This window comes from Diutina rugosa, assembly GCF_008704595.1.
Source record: "Diutina rugosa strain CBS 613 chromosome Unknown scaffold74_size40654, whole genome shotgun sequence".
NCBI classification, from domain to species: Eukaryota; Fungi; Ascomycota; class Pichiomycetes; order Serinales; family Debaryomycetaceae; genus Diutina; species Diutina rugosa.
In genome coordinates this window covers 14,235-40,685 of record NW_022995183.1, presented here as the reverse complement: position 1 = coordinate 40,685, position 26,451 = coordinate 14,235, and the positions used below count along the sequence as shown (strand labels likewise).

At 48.1% G+C, this 26,451-nt stretch overlaps 11 protein-coding genes across 11 annotated transcripts; 5 read left to right on the top strand and 6 right to left on the bottom strand. All coding sequences in view use genetic code 12, as the record gives it.

Moving 5' to 3' along the window:
- DIURU_004520 (uncharacterized protein) lies at positions 1-715 on the top strand (the record flags this gene model as incomplete). The annotated part of the gene is made up of 1 exon (XM_034157403.1): positions 1-715. A coding segment is annotated over one exon (715 nt), but the record flags the coding sequence as incomplete, so codon positions are not given.
- Positions 716-1,614: 899 nt separating this feature from the next.
- Positions 1,615-6,600, bottom strand: CHC1 (clathrin heavy chain; the record flags this gene model as incomplete). The annotated part of the gene is made up of 1 exon (XM_034157401.1): positions 1,615-6,600. One exon carries the CDS (start codon positions 6,598-6,600, stop codon positions 1,615-1,617), a length of 4,986 nt encoding a protein of 1,661 aa, XP_034010702.1.
- Positions 6,601-7,091: 491 nt separating this feature from the next.
- Positions 7,092-7,955, bottom strand: DIURU_004518 (uncharacterized protein; the record flags this gene model as incomplete). The annotated part of the gene is made up of 1 exon (XM_034157400.1): positions 7,092-7,955. The coding sequence occupies one exon, from the start codon at positions 7,953-7,955 to the stop codon at positions 7,092-7,094; it is 864 nt and encodes a 287-aa protein (XP_034010701.1).
- Positions 7,956-9,052: 1,097 nt separating this feature from the next.
- DIURU_004517 (uncharacterized protein) lies at positions 9,053-11,842 on the top strand (the record flags this gene model as incomplete). Its single annotated transcript, XM_034157399.1, has 1 exon — positions 9,053-11,842. One exon carries the CDS (start codon positions 9,053-9,055, stop codon positions 11,840-11,842), a length of 2,790 nt encoding a protein of 929 aa, XP_034010700.1.
- A 120-nt stretch (positions 11,843-11,962) lies between these two features.
- Positions 11,963-12,919, bottom strand: DIURU_004516 (uncharacterized protein; the record flags this gene model as incomplete). The annotated part of the gene is made up of 1 exon (XM_034157398.1): positions 11,963-12,919. The coding sequence occupies one exon, from the start codon at positions 12,917-12,919 to the stop codon at positions 11,963-11,965; it is 957 nt and encodes a 318-aa protein (XP_034010699.1).
- Positions 12,920-13,949: 1,030 nt separating this feature from the next.
- Positions 13,950-15,989, top strand: DIURU_004515 (uncharacterized protein; the record flags this gene model as incomplete). The annotated part of the gene is made up of 1 exon (XM_034157397.1): positions 13,950-15,989. One exon carries the CDS (start codon positions 13,950-13,952, stop codon positions 15,987-15,989), a length of 2,040 nt encoding a protein of 679 aa, XP_034010698.1.
- Positions 15,990-17,485: 1,496 nt separating this feature from the next.
- Positions 17,486-19,309, top strand: DIURU_004514 (uncharacterized protein; the record flags this gene model as incomplete). Its single annotated transcript, XM_034157396.1, has 1 exon — positions 17,486-19,309. One exon carries the CDS (start codon positions 17,486-17,488, stop codon positions 19,307-19,309), a length of 1,824 nt encoding a protein of 607 aa, XP_034010697.1.
- Positions 19,310-19,344: 35 nt separating this feature from the next.
- ERG7 (lanosterol synthase) lies at positions 19,345-21,525 on the bottom strand (the record flags this gene model as incomplete). The annotated part of the gene is made up of 1 exon (XM_034157395.1): positions 19,345-21,525. One exon carries the CDS (start codon positions 21,523-21,525, stop codon positions 19,345-19,347), a length of 2,181 nt encoding a protein of 726 aa, XP_034010696.1.
- Positions 21,526-21,908: 383 nt separating this feature from the next.
- DIURU_004512 (uncharacterized protein) lies at positions 21,909-23,000 on the top strand (the record flags this gene model as incomplete). Its single annotated transcript, XM_034157394.1, has 1 exon — positions 21,909-23,000. One exon carries the CDS (start codon positions 21,909-21,911, stop codon positions 22,998-23,000), a length of 1,092 nt encoding a protein of 363 aa, XP_034010695.1.
- A 55-nt stretch (positions 23,001-23,055) lies between these two features.
- On the bottom strand, positions 23,056-24,360 carry DIURU_004511 (uncharacterized protein; the record flags this gene model as incomplete). The annotated part of the gene is made up of 1 exon (XM_034157393.1): positions 23,056-24,360. One exon carries the CDS (start codon positions 24,358-24,360, stop codon positions 23,056-23,058), a length of 1,305 nt encoding a protein of 434 aa, XP_034010694.1.
- Positions 24,361-24,696: 336 nt separating this feature from the next.
- On the bottom strand, positions 24,697-26,235 carry DIURU_004510 (uncharacterized protein; the record flags this gene model as incomplete). The annotated part of the gene is made up of 1 exon (XM_034157392.1): positions 24,697-26,235. One exon carries the CDS (start codon positions 26,233-26,235, stop codon positions 24,697-24,699), a length of 1,539 nt encoding a protein of 512 aa, XP_034010693.1.
- Positions 26,236-26,451: the final 216 nt, after the last annotated feature.

The following is a 26,451-nucleotide window of genomic DNA, read 5'->3' as shown; positions in this document are numbered from 1 at the left end:
TGGCGTGGTCACCAAGACCTCCACCGTGGAGTGCCCTGTGTGCTCTGCCCACACCACCACCATAGTTAAGGAAAACGAACACGGTGTTGTGACTACTGCTGAATGTGTTGTTGAAGTTACCACGGACACTACCGGTGGCGCGGTCACCAAGACTTCCACCATCGGTGGTAAGCCTACCGAATGTGACGTGTGCTCGGTGTACACTACTGCTGTTGTGGAAACTAAGGANCCTACCGAATGTGACGTGTGCTCGGTGTACACTACTGCTGTTGTGGAAACTAAGGACAACGGTGCTGTCGTGACTGCTGAACATGTTGTTGAAGTCACTACCGACTCTACTGGCGGTGTGATCACTTCTACTGTGGCTCCTCACTACACCACCTTGATCACCACTAACGAAAATGGTGAAGTGTTAACGTACGCAACCCTTGAAAGCGAGGCCAAGACGACTGACACCGGGTCTGGAAACAACGTCGACTCCGGCTCAGGTGAAGGCTCGCCCAATGTGCCCGCCGGTGAAGGCCAAGCCAATACTTTGGCTGGGTCTAATGTGGTACCCTCTGGTTCCACTGTATTGACACTTCCTGGTGCTCAAAGTACTGCTGGTTCCACCACCCCTGGTGGGTCCGAACCTTCGGTTATTGCTGAGGGCAGCGCGTCGACCAAGTTGATCTCGAGATCGTTGGCGGCGATGTTGCTTCTCTTTGTTTTGTGATTTCCCCTTAGCTCACCCAGTGAGAAATTTCGATTTGATACCTGAAATATACAGAAGTTTTCTAATACCACTTGTAGTGTGCTTTCAAGCAAGGCTGAAAATATAACACGACGTTCGCCATGGACACTTGAATATACAACGGTTGCACTAGCGAGGGGTTACAACGAAAAGCGTACGTTTGGTTTTTGCGTCAACTTCATAGTATTTTCATAGTTATCGTGAAATCACTTTCAACAAAATCGTGTAAATGCAATGTAGAACGTTGGTGAAGTCAACATTTATCCATGAAGGAGTTGAAAATAATGATCAAGATACTGCACATAGTGATATCATTGCCACAAATAGAGCACTTGAGCTCACTGGTCAGTAATCTCAAACCTTCTTGAAGTGTCGGGAACAATGTCTGTTGGGGAATCGCTTTACCGTACCCCAATGCAGAATACACCATGGTGGGTCTTTTGAAAACTTTGCCAAAAAAAAAATCCGCCAGGTATTGTGTATTGGCTCACGATAGCTCGCTCCGATTCATGATCGAACGGTTCAAATGAATCCACAAATTTATGGGATTACAACAAGTCTTTTTCAGGAGGTGGCAAGTTTTTGCCTATTTTTATCTCTTGAAATAGCACTTAATGATCCCAGTACCTTGTGAGAATTTAGCGACAACCAAGACCTAGCGAACTTCGACCAGTCGTTTTTAGGGGAAAATACACTTGGTCACCACTGCTGATATTTGCTTGGATTCTACATGGCAGGATTGCCTAGTCATTGGTTACTCCAAGAGAGGATAAGGGCACTGTCAAGGACGATGTGTCTTTTCTTATTGAGGAGTTCTCAAAATGCGAGTCATGATGGTGAAATAAATCTAAATTTTTAATGAATACAAACATACATTCTACTTAAAATGCGTTACCGAAACCTTGGCCAGTCGGTTGGTAAGACATCGGTCCACCGGTAATCATCAAAGGAGTGTTGATGATGGGTTCATCTTCGGCCTTTTTGGCCTTCTCTTGACGCTCCTTGAGGTCCAGGCGCAATTCCTTCAACAAGTTCAGGTTTTCACGAGCAACCAGAATCTCGTAAGGCTTCGTGAAGTCACCCAACGAGTGCAACCAGCCGAGTTCCATCACGTAGTCGTAATCGACCAAGCCGTACGCGGTGTAAAGGAGTGCAATAAAACATTCGTGGTTACCAGTTTCGACGAAATAGTCCAAAGCATCATGGGCAACCTTCGGCGATTGCGAAATACCCACAGTACGAATCAAGTCGCCCCACAACTTGTCGTTTTTGAGGATGGAGATAGCCTTGGCAAATTTCTTTTCCTTGGTGTACAAAAGCGCCGAAAGTTGACGGAAAAAGATCAAGTCGTGATTCTCCAAGCGTTCAGCCAAGTCCAACTTGTTGAAACGGTTGTTAGCTTCATTTTCAATCAGCAGACGCAACAGCTTGTAATCTTCTTCTTCGATCAACAAATCGTGATAAGCCAGATTTACCACCGAGTTGTTTTTCTCCAATACAGAGATAAGCCACAGCTTGATTAGAGGCAAGTTGTCCAGCTTCACGAACATGCGTACCACACGAGGCAAATCCAACTTGGGAGTCAACACAGTCATCAAGTCAGTAAGTAAAGAGGGGTTTTCAGTCATGTAGAAGTTGATAGCCTTGTAGTATAACTCAAGATTAGGACACTTGACAATGATTTCCTTGAATGACGAGTGGTCGAAAGCAACCTCCGAGTGTTCCATCATCGCCAAAGCGGCGTTATCCCATTCTTCATAATGGCAATGCAAGAAAATGAGCTCGGGATAAAGGTGAGCGGCATCACAAGCAGCAATTACCTTGGGAATGTTTATACGCAGCCAGAATAATTTAAGGTGCTCCATTACCTTCTCGGGTGCGTACTTCGAATACAAAATCAGTAATTCGGTAAACATACCCATGTGAGCACGCTCAAGCAGCAAACCATTTTCGAACAAAGCCATAACCTCGTTAAAGTATCCGTGGTACTCGTAGTTGCGAACCAACTCAGGCATTTCTTCAGCATCGATGATCAAGTTGAGACCACAAATTTGAGCCAAACGGAACTCACGGTGTTCAATACAAGCATCGTGAACTTGCTTCCACACACGGATGTTCAGAGCCTTACGAGCGCAATCAACGGCACCTTGATAATCACCCAAGTGAACAAGGGTAGTCGCCAATTTAGAATACTTCGAAACAGAGGAGAATAAGATTTTGGCAGCTTCGTAGTTACCCTTTTCGAACAACTTGTCACCAATGTCTTCCGCATCTGCAACATTCGGACCAGCAACAAACTTTTCGATATCGCTTTCACGTTCAAGATTGGCATAAGCGTAAATAAGAGCACCGTCAATTTCAGGTTCGCGTAAAGTTTCGCGAGCCATGTCCAAGAAGCCAACAAGTTCTTCAAGCTTGCCAGCGTGTTCGGCAATCTCGATAACTTGTTTGTAGTTCAGGGGGTTCTTGGACTTGACGTACAGGTCAATTGCTTCAGGAATACGCAACCCGTTAAGTTGGGCATTACCCAATTGGAACCACAAATCAGAAGTGTCGTATTTCTCAGCATACTGCTCACCACGATCCAACAGCATGATATCTTCGACCAACACCTTCATAGCGTCTTGCCGCATTTCGTGACGGTCGTAAACTTCGAAAGCTTCTTCGTATAACTCGTTGTCAATACACAAGGGGGCAATTTCCTCAGGGTCATACTTTTCTAACTTCTCAATGTAGTTCATGACTCTCAGCGGTTGGGCCTTGATAGCCGTGAGAATCATAAGCCCCTGCAACGAGGTATTGTCGTTGAAGGGGGAAGGTTCCAAGATGATCTTTTCTAATAATTCGATTAAATCATTGGACAAGTCATTTTCCATAAAAGCCTTCACCACAATCAGAACAGGTTCTGGGTCAGTAAGCTCGGGGATACCAGTCAGAATGACCTGATCAGTAAGAGCACGACGGTGTCCATGTTCATCATCAGCTAACACTCGATTCCACAATTCAGGATCCAGCTTTTGCAACAAGTACCGTGCTTGGTACTTGTACATTTTGTTGTCATTGGTGATGGAGATCAATTCATCGTTGTTACCACCCTTGGAATAAGCGATGTAGGCCAAGTAGGGATCACGTTTCTCGCAGTACTTACCAACCACAAGAGTGTCGTACACATCGTTTTCTTGAAGGAACTTCTCCGGAGAGTTGTTGGAGTCGATATAGATCTTGGCAAGAGCGTTGTAAACCTCGCGATCGTTACTACCACCTTCTAACGTCTTTTCAAGGAAAGGCAACAATACCTTGAGTCTGTTACGCTTCTCAACTTCAGCGACAAGTTCACCAATGGGCACACGTCCAAGTACCAGAAGTAACAAACCTTGGATGATCAGTTCGTCACAGTCGACATCCAACAAACCTGCAACAACTTGAGGAGTGTTGGCAGGATTGACCAGTTGCACATAAACTTCAATAAACTTGAAAAACTGATTCTTGTAGAGGTACAAAATCAAGTCATGAACGAAGTTGAAACGGTCACAAACGATAATCAATGGCAATTGATCATCAAGCTTGAATTCCTTGAGGAAGTTTTTAACCTTTTCACCATTGTAAACGTTGTTGTCACGCACGACACGCTCAATTTCCTTAGTTTGATTCATCTTGGCAGCAGTTTGAATGTACTTGAATACGACGTCAGCATCTTGCGTTAAGTTGACAATCAGGCCAAGATAGTAGTATTCACCCTCAGTGCACTTGAATTCTTCGAACAACTTGATAAGTTGAAGTGGCCCAAGCAAATCCAGGTATTTGGTAGCAACCTGAATAACAACTTGCAAGTTCTGAGCCATGTTCTGCAGCAACAATTCACGCAAGCAGTCCATCAGTTGTTGGACATTGAGCTGACCGAAGTACAGAACCAACCAAGCAGTGTCAATTACGTTAGTGTGGACAATGACACGCTTGATGTCCTTGATGTCATCGTAGTGTTCAAGAGCACGTTGAAATAAACCCAGCTTTTCACACAAGCGACCAATCGTGGGCTTGTCGTAATGGTGAAACATATTGTTGCCAAGGATAGCATCAGCAACTTGAGGAGCGTGCAAAAGGTTAGTTTCGAGAACTCTAGTTTGCAAGTGGCCTTGGGCAGGGTCATCAGCCTTGAGAGCATCCAACAAAAACGCAGTTCCTTGCTGAACGTAATTCTGCGAGAAAAATAAGTCAGCGATAGTTTCAATGTTGACGTTTGCCAGGTCCAGCAGTAACAACAGCACCGCAAATTCCAGGGCACGGTCAGGCAGCACCCGAATCAAGTTTTGAACCAAGTTGGTGTAATCGGGGTTGTAGCCAACCTTATCACAATAAGGCAAAATCTTGTCGAACTGACCCAATTCAGCGAGACAACCCACAACCTTGATGTGACATTGAGCGCGAATGTAAACAGCCAAAGCCAAGGCGGCATCGTTGTACAGCTTGACGATGTCACCAAGCTCTTCCGACAGAGTCAACTTGTCTTCCTTCAACCACTTTTCAAAAAGAGGCTTGCGATCTTGTTGCAATACAGGCTTTGCTAATTCAATCAGCTCATACTTGTTCAAGGTGCCACGGTCCAATAAAGTAGAAAAATATTGGAGGATAGGCAGGACTTGCCCGGGAGGAGCGGTGATGTTTTTCAACTTGTTAATGGTGTCCTGAGTACGCAACTGCTCCAGAGAAGCGGCAACTTTAGCAGCATTAGCATAGTCACCTTGGTTGAGGTAGTTCTGGAATTGCTGAGTGAAAAGCAGCTCGGCACCAGGGAAGCCGCCCCGGGCCAGCAACGTCAAGGCCAAAGGCACGTTCAGCAATTGCTCAAGTACATAAGGCACCACCCGATCCCGCAGGAGTTCCACAGCCAAGACTTGGCCCAGCTTATTGATAGTCAAGATACCGGTACCGTCATTATAAGCGGTGGCCGTGAACACGGGGTCGGCAGTGATACGGTTAACAAACAAGTTAGTCCCCAGTTCCATATCGTAAATGTGAATGAACCCGTACTTCGTAAGAACATAAACCACACCATAACGGTCCAGAGCTTGCAAAGAGATGGGGAAGTCATTGGTAGCGTCCTGAGGAAAGAAAATGTCTACCAGCTTTTTCTGGAAAGGAGGGTTGCCATCAACGTGGTCAATCTCGATGATGTGCAAATTACCTTGGCCTTGGGCGTTTTTGTTACCAACGCAAAACACTTTAGTGGGTTGCACTGCCCCCAGCAATTTGACTTGGGCGAACTTAGCAACATGCCCTTCGATGGCTTGAGACACGCCACGCAGCTTGGAAAACAATTGAATGTGACCAGCAATACGCCCATCTTCTTGAGCAATCCCGGTTACCGCAAACCAGTTCAAGTCAGGTTCGGCACAGATATTGATAATCTGACAGTTAGCCAACAGTTGGTGACGTTCAGTCAAACGAGTGGGACCATTGTTGGTGCCATCGAAGATATTCCAGAAATAGAATGAGGTACCAGTGACCAACCCCAAGTGCTTGTCGTCCAACCACTTCCAGAACACTACCGGTTCACTCATGGTGTGGGACTTGAGACGTTGTTTGGTGGCCAAGTTGAAAATTTGAATGGTGGTACCGTTAGCCCGCAAGGCAATGACAAACTCATGCGGGTGCATGATAGCGTTGTCGGCGGTCATGTTCTTTCGGGTAACTTCGCTTGTTTGCAAGTTGACAATAGCAACAGTGTTGGCTCCATCATGAGTTTCCCGCACGCAAACGTACTTGTCCAGCTCCAATGTCGTCAGCTTGAAGTCAAGGGACTGTGGGGCAATCCCTAGTGACGTCAAGTTGACGATCTCCGTGAACTCAATCGGAATATCATGCGACATTGTGGTGATCAAGCTTGGTGAGGTATTTGATTTGGTGGCATTTGTCGTCGACGCGCAAAGGCAGTCACGTGATGCGGCTCGGACAGGTTACGGCCTTAGCCATATTTACGACAACCACTATTTCGACAAGTGGCAAGAAATGAAAATTGGTGTTTTCGTAATGGTTAATCGATTAAGTTAGTATATATATGTTTAGATGACGAAGTGGTCGCAATTACGGTGGTAAGTACTATCGCCCCATAAATTTAGTATGCCGACCGAGTATCCGGGGTTGAGCAATTGAAAAATTCGAGATTTTGCCACTCAGTGAAATTATTGGAAGCATGGAGAAACAGGACTGCAGAATATCAATTCAAGGCAGTTCATGACAACAGTTTTGAAATTTGAAGAATTGATGGGGTATCTCATGATATATCGTTAAAACTATGAAAAATTTTGCCGAGTGAAAATTGAGCTCGAATTGAAAGTCGAATTCATTTGGGGAAATATGATTAGATTGGTGGCCTTACTTTGACGAGAACGTCCTCCACTATTGTGTTACTCCTCCCGGTGGGCGAATTTGATTGATGCCGCAGACGGTACTTTTGGATGTACCTTTGAATGGCGTCGTAGTCACTGCCATACCAGTCGCCAGCCATACTGGCTAGTTTGTATCGCTTCTCCAACTCTTCGTCATTATTTCGAGATTCAGCCACTGCAAATTGCCGGTTAGTCTCCCAGTCCACAAGCCAATAAGCCACTCTCTTGTAAGCGATTTTCACGGTGTCAGGAGCGACAAACTTCTGATGGCGCCAGGCCAGTATCGTCACTGCTAGATCCCTGACCCCATCGATAGCGGTGGTAGGCAACCGCACACTTTTCGGTGCCAAACTCGCCATTCGGTGCTGACGGGTGAAAATGATAAGTGAATGGATATATCGCTTGATATCTGGCAGAACGTAGACTTCGGGAACCGCACTTCGTATTCTTGACACTTCCGAAGCATCAATTGGGGAGCATTTGTCCCCATTCGGGGGATAAACGCTAAACCAAAAATGCTCCTTGAGATATGGATAAAGTTTGACTGAAGCCACCAAAGCCACGTCTAACACCATGATGACAATGCCATATTCATAGGGTTGCTTTAGATATTCATATAGCTGGCGCTGGGTGGTATCATCCGCTTGTTGAACCTGGGTCCATATGGTAACTGTAGTTGATTGCGGCGGCGGTAGAGTTGTGGATACGTCCACGACTTCGGAATTGGGTACACATGATTGAATCTGAGCCACAGACTCAGAGGGGACATCCGATGTGACGGCAATGTGGCGATGTCCTGCCAACGCTAGGGTGATGGCGGCTTCCAACGTGGACATACCGGTGGCACCGCTTTTGGTGACCGGCCACCCCAGTATGAGCCCTTTAGCGCTTTTCGTTCGAATTTCTTCACGTGACGAAACTCAACAACAAACGCCAGAATGAGAGAAAGAAGGGATCAAGCAGGTAAACATTGCCACTTGACTTTATACTAGCACCATAATCTGAGTCAAAACACTTAACTACATCACAGACAGAATTGTTGGTGAACACTACCATTTTCTTTAGCAAACCTTCTATTCTCTCTCTGACATCAACAACTATTGTCGGGACTTTTCAGGGAGGGTGTTTTGAGGTAAACAAAGGCCGTGTCAAACTGTGCTGCATTTAGCGACGTCACTAGACGAGATTCATGACACTCCAGTGTCGAAGTTTTGCCATACCCCTCTACCCCGTGTAGTATTAACTCTCTTCGTATAGCAATGTACACCATCTACTCGCTTCGGCATCTCGATGTGTCTGCTAGCATCGGTGGAAGCGGGTGGGAGCCTGAATCGTATGAGGGGGCATTTGCTGAGCTACGCGAGTCTCCTTACTATGCGGTTAGCCGACAGACTTCAGCGATAGCAATCACCCCACCTGACAGCCGACACCGAAATTGGCGCCATCAGTAATGTTTATGGCAATGAGAGTCGAGTGATAGTCAATCTTATTTTTACTGATGGGGGTAGCAATGGACGATAGACGAGACTCATCCCCTCCTCGCTGGCGTCGTACATGGCGCGTGCTTCGGTACTGTGAGCCTGGAACGCCCTGTAGGCTAATTACACGCTTTTTGGGGCGGGCTGCGGCGGCGCGACCGCGAGCTCCGACGGAGGTTCACATCACCTTAACGGCGTTGAAAGTAAAACTAACTGATCCGGAGACGACTAATTTAGTAGATAGAGGGTCCTTTAACATTGCCTATTACCAGGCTGACAGTAGGGAGGCGAATTTGATTTAAAAACACCGACTTCTGTCAGCGTACGGCAGAAGGGACGTCGCGTCACTAGCGCGTCTTTGCAAAAACACCGGCACAGGATTTATGGTGCCGAGCCCGCCAGGTGCAGGACAGAGCCCCCGCGCTCACACAAGAAGATACGCGCAATGCCACGAAATGTCAATGCCTCCGGATACAAAGTTTGGTAAGCCGCCGCTCATGTCTCCAAGTGCCGGGATGTCACGGTTCCAGCTGATTCCAAAATTCTACCAGTCCGAACCGCTGCCGATCGTCCAGGATCTGGCATTCCCCCCGTTCAAAATCGAGCATCGTTACAAAGGGGTGTATGAACGCGCTGGGTTCGACATCAACCGGGGAGGCTCTGGCAACAACGGCTTCAACGCCCCCAATGGCGCCTACCGCACGTCCCGCTCCCGCAATAGCTCGCTGTCGCTGTTGCCTCGAAGTTCCCACCAGCTGGCGCAACTGGTGCCTCCTCACCCCGTGTTTGACCATAGTCACTCGCGCCTGGAGCTGGAGCTGACGCTGCCGGTAAGCGACCGTAGCGACTCCGGCGTCGGCGTCGGCAAGCGTAATGTCAAGGGGCTCATGATTTCCACCGATATTCCCCCCATGACCAATCGTCAACCCAACTCGCCTCTATCGACGCTGCCGGCGTTGCTGCTGGGACGCAACCCTAGTTTCAATTTTGCCCCTCCCCTGCACACGCTGCTGCTGCTAAAGCTGCCGCTGGCCAAACTGCCGGTGATGGCGCCGCTGCTGCCATCGGTAGCGCAGTCTCAGCGACCACCATTTGCTCAGCCGCAACCCCAGCTGGCGTCGCAGCCAGCGTCACCCCAATTGGCGCCTCAGGCAGCCCCCATGAACTACCTGGGCCACATCAGCCACCCCGTGGGGGGCACAGCCCCCTCTCTGGGTCCCGTATACCCTCATGAACACTATCATAACTTAGCGGAACCGTCTCCACCGATACAAGACGAGGACTCCGCTAATCAGTCGGTTCCGTATCCTCAGATTCATACGGCGCCACCATCTCAACCTCAACCACAAGTCCCCGATCACCATGATCAAACGACGTTCGTTCCCGTCACTGAGAAGATGCGCCAACGTCAATCTCAGGAACAGTTGCAGCGTCGCAGTACCTTAACGAAAAAACGGTCGATTAAGAAAATCAACCAGATTGATCTGGCACTTCAGGATTTGCGCAGTGAGGTCGAGTCGCATCGCTCTCTGCAACTGAGCAGCTTGCCTCGTCTGCTGACGCGATTCAGTCAGGCATCGCCGCCGCCGCCATTACCTACCGTGGATATTCTTCCCAAAGTGGTGGATACTGATAGTGAGGTCCCCGAATCTAAGGAGGCTCAGCTGCAGCAGTCTAGTGACTACCAAAACTTTCTCATGGCCAGACCTGAACCTCAGCAATATCGTCAATCGCAGGTGCTGATGGTGTCGCTGATTATTCTGCGAGACAACGACCTGTTCGATGAGGACGATCTGGATGATGAATCCGCCGCCGAACTTCAGCGCCAATTGGACGAGCTTAAATTTAATGGTGGCAAAAACCTTAATATCAACTCACCCAGTACAAATCAAGTGGCGCAGCAGTCTTCTCTGCGAAACCAAGATCACATGTCCGAATTTGACCGTGAAGAGTCGCCTACGCCCATCCCCGCCACGACGGACAAATTTAAGCACCCCCAAGGTGTCCCTCATGCATCTCCGCGAGTGGCCCCACCTTCCTTTGTGGTTGAACAAGCCCCGGAAGTGGCTTCTGTTCCTCCTGCAGTGCCCACTATTGAGGTGAACGAACCCCCTTCGGTACCCTCATTGCCCCAAATCACTGTAGAGTCATCTCAGGAGCCATCAATTGCGATCAGCTCTCTTCAACCGACGCAAGCTGAATCGCTCCCTAGCTCTCGAGAAGTGGTGAATGGACAACAGCCACACAGAAATGAAAAGTCTCCATCTGTTGTCGACCTTGAGCGTTCAATTGACGCCTCAATCTACGAATTGGAGCAGCAGGGATCTGAGCGGGGCTCGGGCTCAGAGCCCCCGCGTCCAGGATCTCGTCTTCTGCTGGCCAGCGACGACTACGACGACATGCTGCTGGTTGCGCTGTATGATCTGGTACAACCACTTTTTGTGGGCCTGGAGGACCAACATGCGGAGGTTAAAATTGTTAAGTCGCCGCCTTTGCCTCAAGGATCACAGTTCGGCCTGATGATTCCTGACGACGAACTTATACTGATCAAGTCAAACCTGACAGCGCCTAAGCTGATCCTCAAAAAGCAGGTGACTTACTCCCCTCAGAAGATTTCGACGCCAGTGATGAACCACACCCCTACGATGTCTCACTCCCCTCAGATGGGCCTGCAATACCCCCGATTTGACTTTGGTGCCGACCTGTCGCCGCTCATGCCCATTGTTACTAAACACGCTCCAGGTCAGGGGCCTTGTCGCGCTTGTTCTAATGAAGTGTCCCCTGATGCTAAGGGTCCCGAAAGAGCCATTTTTTCGAGGCTGGGTGATCTTCTGGGTCAATGGCACCGCGGATGTTTCACTTGCAGTCACCCCGATTGCCAAGTCGCGTTTTCAAAGCACGTACAATGTTACGTTTATGCCGACTATCCTTACTGTGGTTTCCACTACCACCAGGAGAACGGCACGTTGTGCGAGCTCTGCTCCACTGGTATTGAAGGCGAATGTATCGAGAATGAGTTGTTGCAAAAATGGCATTTGCACTGTTTGCGTTGTCTTAAGTGTCGCCGGACGATCCGCGACGACTATTACCTCATTAACGGCGATATTTATTGCGAGCACGATGGTAAGAATATTATTCTGGGTAACGACCTGATCAATGGAGAGGGTCGAGGTCTTACTCAAAACGACAAGGTCGAACGTCGTCGTACTCGATTGATGTTTGTTGACGGACAAACAATAAGTTAATTCAGCTCCTAAAAATCCTATAGATCAACCGGTATCACTTCGGTGTACTGTAATAGAATATTATCCCACACATCACAAAAACTCTAATCATTTAAGGTCTAAAATCTATTAACGTCCATATTACAATCGAATGTCTTCGTCATCACTTATCTCAAAATCTTCAATATCGTGACGTTCTCGCTGCTCACTCCGACGGGCCTCAATATCATCCTCGTCGATGACAAAATTGTCGGCGTCGTAGTCATTCAGATGAAGCTCGATATTCAGTTCTTCATCAAAGTTTCCAAAGATCATGTTATCGTAGTTGTCGCCGTTACGCTCATATTGGGTAAGCTTCTGCTTCATTTTCGAGTAAATGACATAGGTGGTAAGCGCCGCTGCTGCGATGGTGATGACAATACTTAAAATGTCGACAAGTTTAGTCAGGCCCAGCTTGGAATCATCGCCCAAGTCTTTGAGCTTTGATCCTACGAAAAGATGGATCAAAAGCTTCGGCGACGTAATTGTCAGAGCTAACAAAAATGTCACAGGCGACAACTCAGGAATTGCCAGAAGCGCACCATTGGAAAGCGAATAAGGTAAGGGGCACAAGCGGATGAGCGTCAAGAGCCATAAAGAGTTGTTCTCGTGCAAAATCTCCGAGAACGCCCGGAACTTCTCATTGTGGCTGGCAAGGTACACCGCTTGGTTATGAAGGATATAGCGGAAGAGCAAAAACAGGGCGAACGATCCCATGATCAGGGCCGACGCCAAGAGCGGCCACCCCCATGGAAACCCATACACCATGCCGCATAACACCAGCAACGCCAGGTAGCCAATCAATGGAGGGAACCCGACAAAAAATACGAGTATCCACAATACCACTTTACCCCACTTGAAGTCCTGCCACCACACGGCGACATCGCGGAGGAAGTGGACGAGCCGTTTATGGAAAATGATAGCAAGGACGCCAGCGATAGCCACGACGACAATAGCAGCGACAAGCGCTACTTGGCGTGTCCGCGACTGCCGCTGGAACCACTCCTTCCCCCGCCCAAGATTCTGGTTGATTTCACCAAGGACGTCGCTGATGGCCATGGTCCTCAACAAACGTGTGTTGCTTCAGTAGTGGAGACGTGTATCAGACGGTGGTTCGCGGGGCTCTCAACCAGGTCTGTCGTCGCGCGAAATCGACACTTTCTTTTCATGTGACTGAGACATCACCCATAAACAATTAACCTCAAAAATGCCCTCCCAGTTGACTATAAATAGCGAAAACCAAACCCGATTGGGACGTCTTCACCATCGAGGCGAACCATTACTAATATATCTCCGCCGGTGCTGTCTGATGTCGAAGGGAGAGATATAGACAACAAATAATAGGGCCCCGACATCAGTCTTTGTCAACAAGCATTTCAGTTCTCTCGTAATCTCTACCATCGTGCAGTGTCTAGTTGCGTGGAGTGCGCGGTGTACCTTGCGCCTCATCTGGCTACTGCTGTAGTGTAACTTTTAGAGGAGAAGAAAACATGACGTGTACGATGAAAAAGCCCACGCCTATAAGGATGTTTCTCTGTTTGACGTACTTTGAGCCAACAATAGTCTATTGTTTCGCAGACCCTGCGGCATAGAAAAGTCTCCGTGTGATCTAAAGTACCAACCATAAAGCCTAAAAACCCTAAACGTCCACGCAACCAAATGACTTACTCGATGTGGGGTGAGTCCAAACACAAAATCTGCATCGGCCAAAGACGAGTATTGGTGTAGCATGTTTGCGCCAAGAATGGCAATGAGTGTAAATATTCGAGTTTCGTACGCTTGTTCAATCATCTCTATTGTTCATGTGCCATTGTACACAATGGTTGACAATTTAATGGAACTCTCTGGATACCAAAGAGGACCACGGTGTCAACTATAGCCAGTGGTTTAGCGGCGCCTGGCTTATGGTCATTGGGTCTCTATCTGTCGTTAGTTAAGTCTTAGTGCACCACTTAAGGTTGTGCCACGCATATAGTGCTTCCCGATTCGTAGCGAAAACTACCAAAACGCCTCGCCAGACTGTTTGAACCTTAGTATCTGCTATATAGAGATATGAACATCCTCAGTGCCGGACGATGCTATCACGGAAATGCTAAGGGTCCTAGTTTTGTGCTTGACGTGGATAGCGACGTTGGTCGCAGGGTACGGAGTCGACTATACTCAGTGCCCTAACAATCCCTTTGTACGGCAAGGACTGGTGGTGTCACCGGAAGAGGCAGAATGGATCAAGGGTCGAGACTCGGTGACTCAATCACGTCTAGAGCAATTTTTGCTCGATGCATCGATGGAAGACTTCGATGCGTCGCTGTTCTTATCGCTGAGTCTGAAACCAATTCGGATTGGGCTTGCATTCTCTGGTGGTGGCTACCGAGCCATGCTTGCGGGGGCTGGCCAACTATCGGCGTACGACGAACGGACTGTCAGCAATAACAACCCCATGGCTGGAATTTTGCAGTCGCTGTCGTACATCACCGGGTTACTGGGGGGTCTGTGGTTGCTTTCGTCGATGGTGGCAATTAATTTCCCTCCGGTGGACCAGGCAATAGGTACTACCGGCTTCTGGGATTTGAACCGCAACCTTTTGGACATCAAGGGGCTCTTTAATATTTTTACCAACGGATTATACATTCTTAGCGTCAGTTTGGATATCACCACCAAGCTTGTGCTGACAATGCCGGTGACGTTGACCGACATTTGGGGACGGCTTTTACTGTACAACATTTTGCCTGGAGTGCAGAATTATGGCAGCGACTTCCAGATCTCCGATTTGCAGGCATTGAGCAAATTCTCTAGCCACGACATACCGTTCCCGATCATGGTGCTGACGCTGAGACGTCCACAAACGTTGGTCGTGGACCAAGATTCTGTGCAGTTTGAAATGAATCCTTTTGAATTTGGGTCCTATGATCCCAGAGTATCATCATTTGTGCAACAAGAGTATTTGGGCACGAGGGCAAATGATGGGAAAGCGGTAGGGTGGTTCAGCCTTGGCAGTGCTGAGTGCCGTTCGAGACTTGACAACTTGAGTTTTGAGTTTGGCACGTCACTGTCAATCTTCAACTATTTGTTCAAGGATTTTGATGTGGAATCGCTTCCTCCCATTATCAAACAAATTGTGAAGCTTTTCATCGCTAAAGCTACCGCATTGCCTATAGATGTGGCGAAGTATCCCAACCCCTTCATGGATATACCCGACGGCAACACTAATATTGCCAAAAACGAGTCTTTATTCCTTTGCGATGGCGGCTTTGATGATCAAAACGTCCCCTTAGCTCCTCTCCTCCAAAAGGACCGCGAAGTTGACGTCATATTTGCCCACGACAACAGTGCCGACACCCTCAACTGGCCTGATGGGACTGCCCTCATCACCACTTATCAAAATCAATTCACCGAGAAGGGACACAAGGCGTCGTTCCCTCCTGTGCCCAACACTTACACCTTTTATTACGGTAACTTGACGGCACGGCCAACGTTCTTCGGGTGTTATGCTCAAAACATGATCGGTGAGGTTGCTGGCAGCGCCATCGATACTCCGTTGGTGGTGTACATGCCCAATCGTCCGTTTTCGTTTTGGAGCAACATGTCAACGTTCAAATTGACATATACCACCAATGATCGTAACGGCATGATTCGTAACGGATTTGAGACAGCCACCCGCCTCAATGGTACTCTTGATAAGGAGTGGTCGGCGTGTGTTGGCTGTGCCATCGTCCAGAGGGCGCGGGAGCGTCAAGGGATAGCCCCTACTGAACAATGCCAACGGTGTTTTGACCGCTACTGTTGGGATGGCCAAGAGTATACTGGTCCCAACACTGGAGACAATTTCAACGACGATGGGCGCCAAGTCGTCGCGGATAAGTACTCGGAAGAAAACCTAGAGGGTTTCCGGACGTTACCTATCAAGCGTGATGGCGGTCACAGCGCCAACCCCGACGACGGTGTACTCGACGAAAAGGAGGTGATGAAATGGGTGAAAAGCGGGAGAATTCCTGATGAATCTTTGCCTGAATCAGGCAATTGGACGAATGCAGACGTCAGCAGAGACCGACGGACACTGTTTTATCGCTCGACATCTGCCACTGATGTGGTCATGCCCGACGGCAAGATCAAGCGACATTGGCAAGGATGAGCCATTGCGGGACCTATATAGGCCGTCCACCAAATAGAGACGATCAAACACCTTTAGTAGATACAATCTGACAACCCAACCTTAAAGCGCGAGCTGGCTCGACGGGGCTCATGTAGAAGCAACAACGACCACTGATGGTAACATGGAGATACTTTGTCAGCCGCCTAATTGGCAACCAAAAATCCTCGAACCTTATTTTGGTTTCCGGGGCTCCAAATACCTGGGGAAGGAAGTTCGTCACGAAACCATCTGTGATTGCAATCGTGAGACCAAAACAAACACCGCGAATGGAAACCTCTGTTATCAAAGGTTATGATAGGAGGCCATGGCCACCCAGTAGTGTTCGTATAGTCTTAGACAATGTTTAGTCGTTGCAGTGTGATGACGAGGCTATTGGGGCCGCCTCGTCGCCTCAATTGCACTTACCTAAAAACAACAATAGCCTCTCCGGGCCTTTGTGGCACCGATACAACCTAAAAGATCAACTATTTGGCTACCGATGCCTAGTATCTGGACGATGCCTGAAACGGGCGTGGGCTCCTGAAATTTGCTTTCCTTTGTTGCGTTTTGCTTCTCTCGCTATGACTACGATAAGCAGGTTCCGCTAATCAAGACAGGGGCAGGGGAGAGGATATTTCGTAGGCTCGTGGCTCGGTCCTTCTTCTCTACGTCTCCGGCAGGTATTCCCGGTAAAGGGTTCAGAAGAACATCTGGGAGGCGCCATGCGTGGTGCACGGCGCCACCAAGCCGGCTAAATGTTTGGTTGTGGACGTTTATCGCCCCAGCACCAGCTAGCCGTTGCCCGAAATAGGCGTTTCTTGTTGTCAGTCTGGTAGCACCGGCGGCTAAACGTACCGCGATTTAGGTTCCATCGCCGTGGTGGCGATGGCTTTGTTTTGGCACCGAAGCCCCGCAATTGTGATCGTGGAGGTAGGGTCCTGCTAAAGGGTCCTGCTGAGGTACCAGGGACCCTTCCTGCCAGGGCGCCCACAGTGATGCCTACTATTATTATAAAGCCGTGCACTTTCAAAGCAAGCTCCAGCAACCTCCCCTACCCCCTGAGGATAATGTGGCTGCGGCTAAGATCCCAAAGTGGCACATTCTCGTAGACAACTGCACCGCGGGCACTCTCCACCTTTGTGGATACGCGTAAATGTTTTGGCGATGGCAGGCATTATTAGATTTACCTCGATCCTACATTCTCCGAACCAGCATGGCGTACTTCGGTCACCTTCACCCGTTGTAGTTAAGCCGCTGCTGGCCACCTTCCCCTCGTAATTCCTTGTGGCCGTCGGGTTTGGCTCGCGCACTGTTTGTTATTGTGGGCAGCGATTGCGATTTCCGATAACGCTTGCGAGGTGGGGTCGGCACTCAGTAGTTGACGATGCAGTATTTTCCGACGACAAGAAGTCCCAGCACGCCTCTTGATTCATAATCTGAGATTACGTATATATTCTCGGCGATGTCACCATGTGTACGCTGAGGATCCCGCCGCCATGCTGGCCTACTCGATCTTCACCGACCCCCACCACCTTATTGACACTCACCACTTGGCTCTGGTGAAAATCGGCATGACGACAGAGTCCGGCGATGTTGATACCCGCATCAACCACTACCCCAAAGTTGATGAGGCTGTCTACCATTTGAAATTGATTAAGGCTTTTTTGGCGTTAAAGCAACGCATCTTGAAGCACTCGGAAAACCCAGCTCTCGACTGGCGACGCTACCTTCAGTTGGCTCTGCGTCGGTATCTTGCCTTTGTGCTGGCGTTACGAAACTATCTCGACAAGGAGCCTCGATTAACGCCCATGGACGAACGCCGAGCTTACGAGCTGGGGCTCAACTTTAGCGGCAATCAATTGGCGAAGCTTGATAGCTTCTACCCGCCACTTGATGTACTTTTAGTGTGGTATTCGTTTATGATGAACCCAACACTGTTTTACGATAATTTTGTCATTGGTAAGTTTGTTCGCATGATCTTTTACCCGTTCCCGCTTCGTCGAGTCTGTGACGCGATAGACAATCACACTTTTGGCTACTCACCCTCCATTGACGCCTGCTACGCTTACGTTGACTTGCTTTATCTGTACCTGAACGACCCTACGGATCTCCATTACCACACCACTTTAGCCTCGATTAATGAGGTCAAAATGCACGTGCGGTGTCCGCTTTGTACCCAGGTACTTGTCACCGATATCCTGTTGACTAATGAGGACGGTACCGGGTTTAGCGACACAGGTTTTTGCATTGAGCAGAATGCCAACTCCAAATGCAATTGTCCTTTTAATCGTACCTTGACCCACGAAGAGTTGAGAAAGCGAGTGCTTTTCAAGTATTTGGACGACAAGATTTTCTTCATGGGCATCACCAAATATTATTCGAAGTTGTTTCATGCCTCTAAGGGGTCACTCGATGGACGTATTCGAGCACTGATCAAGAAGCTGGGGGTGTCGACTGTCGACCTGTTCCGAGTGCTTACCATGGACAAAATCATTGACCACGCGAAAATGGATGCAATTCTGCGCCGAGAAAACGACTTGGTGCAGATCATCGATCAGATTTTGGGAGTGTATCGCCGCTACGATCTCACGTTTCTCACTCTTCCGAAACTGATTCATCAATGGGAAAACCTTCCCGATCTTGTGCTCAAGCAAGAACCGTTCATGGAGCAAGTCGCAGCGCAGGGGTGGACCGAAAGCATATATTGCAAGGAGATTCTTACAGAGTCGGCCATTCGCTACATGCAGTTTTATCTGCTTGGCATCGACAAACTGAACCGTGAAACCGTGCTCGTACCCACGCTAGACATCGACTTGTTTTACCGCACTCATCATTTGTCGCTATTATACTATCTCCAGCTTTCGAAGACGACAACTCGGTGGATGCTCGAACCCCAAGACGTTTCCCCAGGTTTTGATCTTACTCAATGGTTTCAGACCACAGCGTTGAAATTTCGCAATCGGTTCCAGCAACAATACCAGATCTGCTATTGCGATCAGTGTGTGCTGCTGCGGCATAATATGCAACGACAAGACGAGGTTTCGGGTGTTGTCGCCCCTCCGCCTTATTCTACCGTCGACCCCATTGAAGCCAACATGCCTGCGCTGCTTGATCCCAGCAAACAAGTACGGCTGAATAAGCTAAAGCATGCCATTGCATTTCTCAACCGTCGTCTGCCGACTCAAGATACTGGTCCGGCGTGCTCATTGGAGTATAATCGAATGGTGGGGCCATCACCCCGTGCGGTGACTATGAACTTAGGAGATCGGTCATACTTAAAGCTGAGCTATCCCATCAAACAATTCTACGATGCATACTAATAGATAAATCCATGCTAGATTAAAGGTATCCTAATTCAATTTTTGTCTCTCCAGGCCTTATTGTAAAGACCAAGAGCTTTGATGGGGAAGAGGAACCTGTAGGAGGGGTATTCGATGGCACACAGGTGGTTGAACACCCCTTCGATATCCTCAAACTTCCACTCACCAGTAGGTAATTGCCGGTCCATCAACAATTTAGCCGCTCTGTCTAATGGCTCCCGATCAGGGTAGCGAGCAAGCACAAGCCCGATAAGCGCCCACGCCGTTTGCACAACAAGAGACCGTTCGCTATTGATGTAGCTATGAGTTTCACACCCCTTCATCAGCTCCAGCCACCCGCCATCGGGGAGCTGCTTCGAGATCAAGAAGTCACAACCTTTCCGAACCACTGCGTCGTTGTTGTAGTGACGGTTCACAGTGTCAAGGGCTTCCAAAGCGAACATGCCGGCATAGGTGTAGCACACCCCCCATGCACCATACCAGCTCCCGTCATCATGTTGGGCTTTGACGATAAAGGCAATAGCATCATCAATGGCAAATCGAAGAAGATCGGATTTGTATTTCGGGTAAAATTTGTGGAAATAGGTGAGCCCCAACACCAGCGAGTCGGTACACTCGACGTAAGGGTATTCAACCATGATGTTGTTGAAAACTTCAGCGGGATTAAGAGCTTCAAGTAAAGGTGTAGCACGAATCTTTTCGTAAGTTGAAAAAGAGCCAAACTCGTATGAACCCCGATTTTGAAGCAGCATGAGCACCTCAATCGCATCATAAAGCCGCTGGTCGCTGATGGCATCGTGAATATCGGCAAACACCGGACTGTTCCGTACCATGATAATCGATTTCACTGCTTCGGCTGTACAATCACTGACGGTATATCCTTGTTCTTTAGTGGAAAATGGCCAGGCGCCATTTCTAATGTCCCGCAGCGACCCTGGTTCACAGTTAGTGGTGAACTGCAGTCGTACAAGGAACATGTAAGCTTTACGCACCATTGGTTCGTATTGAGGAAGTTCAGCAAGCCCCAGCATAAACCAGTACTGGATCATAAACAGAGCATCCCACACTTGCACCCCATTGGTGCCCATTACACACATACCCTGAGATGTGACGTAAGCAACATCATTAAGCCGGTCTTGTAGCTTAATAAAGTTTTCCAGTTTCGGTCCTTCGCGCCAGTGGGTAATAATAAGCGAAAAGGCGTAGGACACCGGCGCAATCAGCAACCATTCGGTATTTTTGTAGTCCTTAACCAAAAGATCGTAAACACGGTTATTAACGATGTTTCTCATGAATTGAGGACGATGCTGTTCATATTTGTCAAGAGCCCAATTAGCAATATTAAGCAAGGTTGTATGGGGGTAGTAAAGGTCCACCCCACACACCAGGTTGCGGTGCTTGCTGAAGTCTATGCTGTCATAGTCCTTGGTGTAAATTTCCAGTCGTATTTGACGGACTAAGTCAGTCTCTGCAGTTTGGAGACGGTTAGCAACTATGAGCCCTAAAGGGAGGTAAATGGCCCGAGTGTGCACCCAAAAATTGCCCGGGTACAATGGCAAATTCTCGGGTAACAAGTAGAGTTCAGGGGGCATGGGATTCACCCCTTCCCAACGGTACAAGTTGAGCACCAGCAACCAGGCTTTACCCCAATGAGGAACATACAATGCTCCACCCAAGCGGTGTAACGTTCTGCGGGCTTTTACCATCACTGGGTGATCGGGCTCCAAGCCCAAAAGCCGGAGGCACACGTAGTTCATGGTGGTACCAAAGCATGTCAGTTTGTCGACCGTGTGAAGTCCCCATCCACCATCGACAGGGTGGGAGGTATTGACGATGTATCGAATCATCTCCACCCGGAACGGTTCAGGAATCTCAATGCCACAGTAGTAGCATGCGGCGACGTAGCCGATGGTCATAAATTGGGGACCTTGATACATGCACGGGAACGTCCCTTGTTCGTCCTGTAAAAGCTCGAAGAACAGCGCCCCGAGCTTACACGCTTCCCAAGGATCCCCATTATTTCCGGTGGCTTCAGGGGTGGGGAAGTCGGCGGTCTCAAGCGCGTGTTGAGCCACCGTCAGCTGGGGCTCGACATTGGCATCCTCTTCGGAAAGATAGTGCCATGTTTGTCTCCCCAAATCGGAGACCCGGAGTCTCCATCGAGTGGGGTCGGTTTTTGGGAGACCCAACTGGTCCAGATAATAATTGGTGGCCATGAAGGTAAGGAGACGACGGCGAGTCGGGGTAAACGATCGTTCCCACGAAATCTCCAGAAAAATTATCCTGCAGGTAGCACTAAACGACGCGCGCCAGTTCGAAAGTGTTGTCAATATACCATCATCTTGTGAAAGCAATAGTCACTCCTGCACACAGTGCGTGTTGGTGGTGGCGAGACGTCATGGCCCCGTAGGAGATGGTTACAAAAGAAACGCTCTCTATCCCGCTTGCCACACGTGGAACCCCGAAGAATTACTCGGACTTAGCCACTTTGTCCCTTTATCTGCCAGTAGAGTGTGCACTTACTTAAGCTGCCTGCATCAGCACCTGTTTGCTGTCTTTCGCAACCTTGATCCAGCTATCACCCAGAGCCTCAGGCGCAATGGACCCTCATCATCAAGAGCTTGAGCGACGCTGGAACCAGGCCTATACCCGGCTCCAAAGCTGGGCGGCCTTATTGCGTCTCTCCATGGCTGAGCTAGTGTTCTTTTCCCTGTTCATTGTGAACTACGTGTTTGGTAAGATCATCAATGCTTGTGGTCCTGCGGAGCAAGTATTCAATTACTGGAACAACAAACGCAATTTCGTCAACCAGGTATTCGTGAAAAGAGGTTGGGGATGGACGACGTTAGTGTTGGTTGTGTTTTATGGCATTCAATGGAGCAAACGCCGCATCACCCCTCGCCAACTTGGTTCGGCAACCATTCGGTATGCGATAGTCACTACCTGGTGGTGGCTTTTCACTCAATGGTGCTTTGGATTACCCATCATGGATAAGGTTTTCGTACTTACTGGAGGTCAATGCGTTGTTCATGAGCCCAACTCCCGTTTTGATTCTCTTTCACAATATTTCCTGATTGATGAAGAGTTGGGTCGGTGGGCCCTGTCACGTGTAACGTCGTATACTTGTCGTCGGCTTAAAGGATCCTGGGAGGGTGGTCACGACCCCCTGGGACACGTCTTTTTGTTGGTGCAACTGTCGCTCTTCTTATTTTTGGAAAGTGAGGCTACGTGGTACGGATGGACTCATTTCTATGCTGCTACTAAGAATTTCATTCACCGTTTCAAAACTTCATCGAACAAGCTCGAAGTCACCATTAACTATTTGGTCCAGAACCCCCATGTCTTAGTCATCTGGTTGTGCTCGGTGTGGTGGCTGATGCTTTTCATGACAAACATTTATTTCCATCTGGTGTTTGAGAAGTTTGTTGGCTTACTCTTTGGGTTTATGGCAATCTTGGCCATTTACGTCGCTCCTCGGTGGAGTGAAAACCGTGTTTTGCGTTGTATCTACGAAGTGCCCGCGGCCAAGGAACCTGTCGAGCAACACAATGTGACCACTTCGGCAGTTCCTGAGGCTCTGGCTTCAAGTACGACTGCCACAGCTCATTGGGCGACGCCTCCAAAGACTACCACAGTTTCTGAACTATCCAGTGACAGCCTGGAATTTGAAATGGTTGATGTAGTAAATTAGAATTACTGCTTTAAGTGATGACCCATGATACATGTATATAAATAAACATAACTAACTAAGAGTACACTGATTGTCTTTCTTCTTTATTCTCCTCTTTCAGCTTTGGTAAATCAGTAGGGGAAAGTGTAAGAGCTGCAAGACGGGCTTCAAGCTCAGCTGATTCTTGTTTGGTCGGCTTGATTTCTTCTTCTTCCACTTCATCGGACTTAACTTTATCCGCAACCTTGTCTCCAGATACCGCTTGCTTGAGTTTCCGCTTGGCTTCCTCTTCTTTCATCATTTGATCAAACTCCTCGTCGACTTCAATCTGCTTATCATCATCGAGCAGCACTTCCCCAAGCTTGGCTGAGACATCATCAATCTTAGCAATTTCTTCCTCAATAGTATCCGCGAGACCATTCACAGCGTCAATGTCAAGTTGAGCATTGAGTTCCTTCATTGCCAGCGAAGCATCCTTCATGGCATCAACATTGGCCACATTCAATCTCGATTCATCCAACTTGAGAAGCAATTTACGCATGTTTGCTTCAACATCGAGACCATGGTGCAACAGGTCGTTGATTGTTTTTTTGAGTCGCAAGAAGTGCTTCACTCGCTTATCATCAGCTTTTTCAACCAAAAGCTTGGATACCTTTGATTTGAGCACATCCACTTCTTCTTCCAACCTTCTATTACGGTCCACAGTATTTTCGTAAGTGTTCTTCATATTGATTATGGCTTTCTCAGGGTCCAGGATCGGTTTGACTTGACCCAAGCGCACGAAATCGCCTTCAAGCGTACATTTGCCCTCATGATGCCACCAAGTACACAAGATCTTTATATCTATCGGAAAAAGATGTGTTTCTTTTGATAAACGACGAAGAATCCCGTCCACTGTACTCAAGTCAGGGAGAATCTCAGCTGGCGATCTTTCAAGCTTTGTCCAATATGTAGAAGCACAATTCCGTAAATGATCATAAGCAATGAATCTTTCATGCTTGATACCATCCCCTTCTTTACTATGGTATTGTCTACCCCACACTGCATCCCACAACTTGGAAATCGTTGATGGCTTGTTTCTCAACAGCAGCCATGGCTCAAGGGCATGTGTGTCGACGCCAGCGTCAATCACAAGGTTCAACAGTTTTGGTTTGCCGTATTTAGGTAAAGTCAAAAGATTGGGAAGTTTTGAACCATCAATGGAGAATTTCAGGTCAGGACTTTGGTCGTCACCAATATATTGTAAGAGGAATTGTAGCCAAGTTTGAATATTGGCATTGTATCCTTCAGGATTGAGTAGTCTCTTGTCCTCAAAATTAGAGTAGAGCAGAGATAAACGCAGCTCTGGAAGATTCTTGTGGATATAGGACTCAGCTGTCATGGTGGCAATATGCGGCTCCTTGAAGGGGGGGGTGGGATATGATAAAGCCGCGACACCGGCAAAAGCGGAACCCTAATTTTGCTCTAAAATATGCGTGAGCGGGTCCAAAATTTTGGTATACATTGTATTAATATGTGGGCTACAAATTCCACCATTCATTAACCTGAAAAATGGCGTAAACTCCGAGTTGATTGTAATGTCTCGTCCGTTCCATCTTGGATGACATGAATTTCCGCATCAAGACTTCGTGGCCAAGCTGGTTAAGGCGTGCGACTGTTAATCGCAAGATCGTGAGTTCAATCCTCACCGAGGTCGCTCATTTTTTGTTTATGACATCTACTTATTAAGTCTTAAATAAATCTCTTTCGTACCAAAATACACCACGAACAAAAACAACTTGAACAGCTCCAAATTGGACCGGATTGTGTCCGTCGTCACCTCTAATAAATTCATCGGCACAATCTCGAATGAAATATCTTTCGCAAATTGATCATTAGGAATGATACGACGATCTAATTCTTCTAGATTCTGGTAAAATTTCCACGAGTCTGTTAAGTATTCCAACACCACCCTAAAGTCGGCATTTGACCAAAGATCAAAATGGTGAAGAAGAGAAACAGTCCACACAATGATCTTTGGGTTGGTCACTGAATCCAACAGGAAAAAGTGTATAAGCAAATTGAGATAGTTTGTACTAAGAGGCAGCGTGGAGCAGAACATCAAGTGCTCACGACTCTGATTGAAAAGAGTCTTGGGAAGTTGCTTGATAAGCTGAACCACCTCTTCTGATTGGATTGTGGCATCGCAATATGACACTAAGGTATCAATGGGATACGTCGTGAGCGATGGAGTTGGCGAATAAACCAAAGTATCATTGTAGACTTCATCGCTTAATGCCAGAGAGGTACCTTTCCCCTTGTAGGGCGATGGGAAGCTGTGTAATCCTGCTTCCCCCTTCACCTTGAATGCCCCATAAAACTCAACTGGCGCTACCATACACAATTTAGTTGCAAACATCATGTATACACCAGCAAGGCCCTGCTCCATCATTGACATCATGGCCTGGTTGAAGCCCACCAGACACACAAACAGCACGGTCGGAGCGTGCAAATCAGCTGACTGCAACATTTCTTCCACAACCCAACATACCCACAGCAAACCTAATGACGGTGGACTGACCTGCTTCAGTCTTTCCAATAAACACATGTGGAATATCCAGCTGTCCGGCAGCTGGATCAAGGAAGCGATATCCTCCCACTTGTACCAATCGATGGTGTCAGATGTCCCTTGAGCGAAAAGCGAAAAGGCGTAATTCAAAAACCGACAAATTTGGGGAACCAAGTGAGTGTTGGGAGCCAATTCGGGTCCAGCTACCATCAGAGCCATTCTATAGCTGCGCAACTGTACCTCCCACAGACCCATCACATTGGTAATATCGGCTTTCGCTGGCATCCTGAGATCGTACACAGCAAAGATACGCTCGATGGCTAGCGTTGTGGAGAGTGCTTGAGGGGCATTCACCTCGGCAGTGATCGTCATGTACCACGAGAATGCCACCGCAAGTCTCAAGCGTTGTTCCAGGTTGAAGGCGATTGGGGTGCTTGCTGTATGCGTATGTGCCCGGTCTAAAAATTGAACTAAGACAAGGACTAAATGATCACCGAGGCGAGCCACAGAATCAGGCAAGTGGTTGCAGATATTCAAAAGCTGGCAAAGAATAGACAGCCCGATCAACCATTCACAGTTGTCGGAGTTTCGGTCAAGCTCCCCCACAAGCTCATTAAGGATTCGCTCGACCTCCACCCACCTGATCGCAGAAACTGTGGGCATCAACGCCACCGACGCACGTAGCAACAACTCTTGAAACTGCTTCATGACCTATGACTTTTCAAAAAATGTGACCGCAGCATGCCTTGTACTAGTAGACCACCGCGCTAGTCTGCTTTGATATGCTGATTCACGAGTTGATGCAGGTTACTTATGCACCCCCCTCACCACCTCATGCTAGATATGTTTCAGTTTCCGTTTCCAGTTTGTGAGGCACACAAAAAGTCGGCAATGCCATCGCCCACCGTCGTAATTCAACTACTT